Source organism: Geospiza fortis, unplaced genomic scaffold (assembly GCF_000277835.1).
Source record: "Geospiza fortis unplaced genomic scaffold, GeoFor_1.0 scaffold241, whole genome shotgun sequence".
In the NCBI taxonomy this organism is placed as follows: Eukaryota; Metazoa; Chordata; class Aves; order Passeriformes; family Thraupidae; genus Geospiza; species Geospiza fortis.
Window position 1 is genome coordinate 138,784 of NW_005054491.1, and position 5,538 is coordinate 144,321.

General features: G+C 44.3%; 1 protein-coding gene across 1 annotated transcript in view; it reads right to left on the reverse strand.

Moving 5' to 3' along the window:
* Positions 1-3,880: 3,880 nt before the first annotated feature.
* The window catches only part of LOC102033462 (scaffold attachment factor B2), a 16,090-nt gene continuing 14,432 nt past the window's right edge, over positions 3,881-5,538 (reverse strand). The window contains exons 19-20 of the mRNA XM_031063247.1: positions 5,320-5,386; positions 3,881-4,285 (exon numbers count right to left, since the gene is read on the reverse strand). Coding sequence (XP_030919107.1) covers positions 4,165-4,285; positions 5,320-5,386 — 188 coding nt within the window. The 3' untranslated portion in view covers positions 3,881-4,164. The remainder of the gene's footprint in view (positions 4,286-5,319; positions 5,387-5,538) is intronic.

Below are 5,538 nucleotides of genomic sequence, written 5' to 3' on the forward strand. Positions count from 1 at the left end.
CTGTTCCTGCAACTCCCCTGGCTCGAATAGGAAATGAAAGAAAAACTGTTTGAATCAGCAGTAAATAGATAATTTATGGCTAAGAACTGATTCAGAATAAATTCTAGACAAGGTGATTGTGTGTGTCAGGTACTGCATTTGTGCATGGAAGGGATGAACCTTGGCTTTCCTTCCTTTGAATGAAATTCCTTGGAATGAAGTGAAACCCAACTTGGAACTTGGGTTTCACTGAATCAGAATTTTCTGTCCTTGCTTTAGTAAAAGATTTTAGGGGCCTTCTTTCCTTCCCAGACTGTTGTACAGTGAGACTTTGATAGCATAAGTTTTATGCTTTTAACCAGAGAGGTACCAGACACCAGGAACAAAATCCAGGGTGTGTCCCAGAACACTCCTCTTATTTATTGCTTTAAAATGACCATTTCCATGATGTGAGATGATGATTTGGCTCCTTTCTGGATAATAAAGAATTTATTTTTAAGTGCAAAATCAAGCTGATCTTATTCTTTTGGCTGCTGGGGGTGGTAGTTACATGAACAGCCTTCCACCAGAGAGTCCAAAAGAGGAAATGGTCCTTCTGAAACTTGAGAAATGGGTTAAAAATGCTGCTGCTGCTGGGTGTGAGCAGAACTTCTGGAGTTCAGTTGTTCATGCCAGCTGAGAACTTGGGATTTTGGTAGAAAATCTAAATAAATCTGTCCCTAACCAGGGTGAACAAGGTCATGAGGAAATCTTTCCTTCAGATGAAATTTCTTTTGCCTGTTCCAGTATTAATGAGTGTATAATTACTTCTTTTAAATATGGGGAAAATGCCAATTTCTGGGGCTCATTTGCCAACATTTCAGTGTTTTTACTTACAAGTAACAAGGATTTGGTGGACTCTGGATCTGGGTTTGGTGCTGACTCTGCAGAGACTGATTTGAGGATGAGATTCAGGCTGAGGTTTCAGGAGGGGCTGAAGTTCTCCAGCTGCTCTCAAAGGCTGGGACCTGGTGAATTCCTGCAAATGCTGAATTGTGTCTTTGTGCCTCAGTTTCCCTTTTGGAAAATGGAGGTGACTCTACATCACAGGGGGTAAAATACCAGAAAAAAGTGGCAGTGGGGATGTGCAGGGATCCTCTGAGTTCGTCTGTCCATCCTCTGCTGTGCCATGTTCCTACAACCCCAGCTGCTACAGGGAGTAAATAAAAACCAAATCAGAGGCTTTATTAAATATATTCAGATTTGTTTCCTTTTAAAGAACATAACCAAACCTTTTCTGGCAAGTGTTTTCACAGTAAGCTTGCCCTGCACACTTCCCAGAGAAGATTTAATCTCAGATTTTTCTGTAGTCTGAGGATTTCTCGTTCAGAACTGTCCCAAATTCCAGTCTGGCCCAAAATGAGGATTTCCCAGGAGGAGAATGGATGTTTTTAGGGCCCAAGGAGTGAATCTGTTCCCTGGAGAGCTCCTGCTGCTGCTCCCAGGGCTGTGGGCAGCAGGGATGGCTGGGTGTGGTGCAGGGTGTCATTAAACCTGTCAGGTTACACAGGGTGGATTTGCTGGATCCCAAATCCCAGTCCTTAAGCAACATTGCCCACGTTCAGCAAAAGGAACTTCCTGACATTGCTGTAATAAACATTTGAATCTTGGAGCTCTGCAAGGTTTTTTGTTTGGCCAAGTGGGATGTTTGTTTTAAGCTGGTTTGTAAATGAGGGGTGTGTTTGACTCTGTACACAGGGCTGTAGGAAGGACAGAAAAGCTGGAATAAAGAGGGCAAAGTCTACACAGCTGTGTACAGTGACCCTGTTATTAAATCAAAGCCAAGGGTTTGGGTTCATTCCTTGCAGGAAGCTCTGGGAGTGTCATAATGGCCACTGCTGAGGAGCTGGGTGGATGTTCTCACTCACAAATGCTGTAACCAGGGTTAGAACTGGACTCCCTTGAGATATTTTGATTTTTACTATGCATTTTTTACACAGAAATACATCACAACTCTGAAAAGCTTCTTCCCCAAGCAGCTGTGGGTAGTTGTGGAAATAAGAAAACCAATCTCTCCCCACTCCACATGGGTGTTCTGTTGGTAGTACCAAAGAGTATTTGGTGCTCTTTAAAAATATTCCCCCTGCAGGTTCAATTTTAGTACCCAGTGGTGGTAAGAGGATCTTTATCATCTGGTAAAATGCTTGTGGTTTTTAAATAACTGAATGCTAAATAAAATTGAGGCAAGACTTAGGCTTTGTTAGTGCACAGTGATTTGTAAAAATAGTGTTGGTATTTTGGGGTCAACTCATGATGATTTCCAAAGCTCAGTTTTCCTTTCTAATCTGTTCAAACCCATTTTTTTCTGATGCAGCATTTTGCAGCAGAAGGAACTTCTGCCATGTGGCTTTTTGTGAAACAGGTGCAATATAAATAAAGGGAAAATTTTGTTTTTCCAAGGCTTAAATTTCTGGGTCGTGCTGTGAGCTGTTAAAAATAATTCTGAAATCTCTTTGTGGTGATGTTCAGGGCAGTGAAAGGAATTTGTTAACCCTGAAGAGACAGGTGTTAGATATCCAAGGGGTACCCAGCTTTTTTTGTTGTTATTTTATAGTAGATCTCCTATAAATTGATGGGAATATGGGTGTTTCCCATAAAATCCAGACCAACCCCACACTCCTTCCTGGCTGGAGTCCTGTCCTTCAGCAAATGAACTTTTTTGTGTTGTTTTCCTGTTCAGCTGCTCTGTGAAGTTCTGGATGTCACTCATGTCCCTGTGGATCCTGCTGGGATCCCTTTGGAACAACCACACTGGGACTGCAGCTTTTGGGGCTCCTTCCTGCCTTCACCAGGAGGTCACACAGCTTTTGGTGGATCCCTCTGTAGGAAATCCCCAGTGTCACTGCGCTGGGGACATGAGCAAATCCTTGGTATCACTGTGCCAGGGGACAGCAGCAAGTCCCTGATGTCACTGTGCTGGGGACACCAGCAAATCTCCAGTGTCACTGTGCTGGGGACACCAGGGAATGCCCAGTATGACTGTGCTGGTGACACCAGTGAGTCCTTGGAATCACTGTGCTGGGGACAGCAGTGAATTCCTGATGTCACTGTGCTGGGGACATCAGTGAGCCCCCAGTGTCACTGTGCTGGGAACACCAGTGAATCCATGATGTCACTGTGCCAGGGGACACCAGCGAGTCCCTAATGTCACTGTGCTGGGGCCACCAGAGAATGCCCAGTATCACTGTTCAGGGAACACTGGTGAGTCCCCAATGTTACTGTGCCAGTGCCACCAGCAAGTCCCTGGTGTCACAGCAGTGAATCCCCAATGTCACCGTGCTGGGGACAGCAGCGAGTCCCCGGTGTCACCCCCGTTCCTGCCCTGCAGTTCCACCTTTGGCCAGCAGACGGCACAGCGAGCCCTCAGGACCCTGCAGTTCCTCCCTGTCACCGCCAGGTGGCGGCAGCGATTGAAATCAAGCCAAAATGTCAGACTTCAGTTGTTAGTGACAGGAAAAAATAAACACAGAAACCTCTACTTCATAGAACAGGTTTTCTTACAATTTCAAGGTCTTTATGCTGAGCCCTAGACTGAACTCAATCCTACTTTTCAGGCCTCCTTCCTTCTTCCTCCTCTCATTCCTTCCCCCTTTCTCCCAGCTTGCTTTCTTCCTCCTCCTCTTTCTACTCCCATAATGATAGAAAACTAAAATGGAAATGCAGAAAGAATATTTAAACTTAATGGCACAAAGGAAATAATTAAAGATAGGCAGAGTCTGCCAGGCCCCTCCACATCCACATTGTCACAAATTTATCACGTCTCTTCATATCTCACAGTGCTAAAAGCAGATTGTGGACCTTGTGAGAGGTTTCAAAGTCATTAAAGAGACAAAGACTCCAAAAACAAAAAAAAACAAACCAGTAGCCATAAACCAATTTTATTATTTCTGAAAAATGGAATGTTTCACTTACAGAAACTTAAAAGCGATGTTTGACCAACACCATGTTCATTACAAACAAACAAACAAACAAAAAAATCCAAACCAAACCATACAAACCCCAAACCAAAGTTGACACAGGATTTGGCTACAGCGCAGCAGCAGTCCGGCATTTTTAGAATCACAACCTCAAGGTGACCCTGGGTTAATAAAACTCACAACCACTGTCAGGTGGCATTAAAAACACCCCCCTGGTGCACAGGAGGTGTCAGTAGCGGCGGCTGAAGCGGGGCTCACCCAGCCTGGGGCTCCTCTGGGGGGCTGCAAACACCCCTGGCACAGCAGTGCCCTGCACAGCCTGGCCCTGGCTCCCGGAGAAGCCTCCGCGCCTGCAACGACAGCAGGGGCATCACTGAACAGACAGACAGACACACAGACACACACAGCTCCCTGCCGGGGCATCACACACCTCTGAACAGACAGACAGACAGACACACAGACACACACAGCTCCCTGCCAGGGCGCTCCTGGGGAGCTGAGACAGCTCAGGGAAAATAAGAAACAATTCTTTATTTGCTGCACCTCTTGTTGTGCACATGTGGAATGTGTTAAGGAGATTTGTTAAGCAAAGTGTGATTCCTTAACACTCTTTTCTTAATCACCCTCTGATTTCTTCATCACCCTTTGCTAAGCACATCTCCATAATACATTCCACATGTGTCCAATGTGCCCAATACAGCGTTGACCTAATTGGTCAGTCCATCCAATCACCATCCAGAGTCCAGTTAAAAAATCCCCCTTTGCTAAACAAATCTCCATAACACGCTCCACATGTGCACCGAGATAAGAATTATTTCCCATTTTCTCTGAGCTTTCTCACAGGAGGGTTTTCCTGAGAAAGCTCAGAAAACACGAGAAACAAATTTTCATTTGCTGCACCTCTTGTTGGGTACATGTGGAGGAATGATTTCTTAACTGGACTCTGGGGATGGTGTTTGGAGGGTTTTCCTGAGAAAGCTCAGAAAACACGAGAAACAAATTTTCATTTGCTGCACCTCTTGTTGGGTACATGTGGAGGAATGATTTCTTAACTGGACTCTGGATGGTGTTTGGATGGATTGACCAATTAGGTCAAAGCTGTATTGGACTGTGCAGCAAGGGTGATGGGTTTTTCTGAGGAGCAGAATTTAGTATTAATAAAGTGATTGATCAGCCTTCTGCAATCATGGAGAGAAACTTGAGCTTTTTGCCTTTTTAAGCAGACAAAGAATAATTTAGTCACTCCATCAACAGGGGGCACATTCCTACACTCTGAAAGGTGTTTCTTTAATTTGTTGGGATTTTTCTTCCCCCTTGCCAATCCAGACTTATACAGATCAAAGCATTACAAAAGCATTATAAGCATTCTGACAGAGGTTCTTACCCTGATGTCCCTCCTCGAGTCATCCCATGGCCTGGTCCTGACTGACCAGGCATGCTTCTATCACCACCTAATTCAAAAAGAGAAAAAAAGGAAAAAAAAAAAAAGAAAAAAAAAAAAAAAAAAAGACAGGTTTTTGTGTTTCCCTAAGAAAAATGTCACCTTGTTCCCAGAATTTCATTCGATTTCTCAGTAATTTAACTACCACTAGAAGGTTCAGCA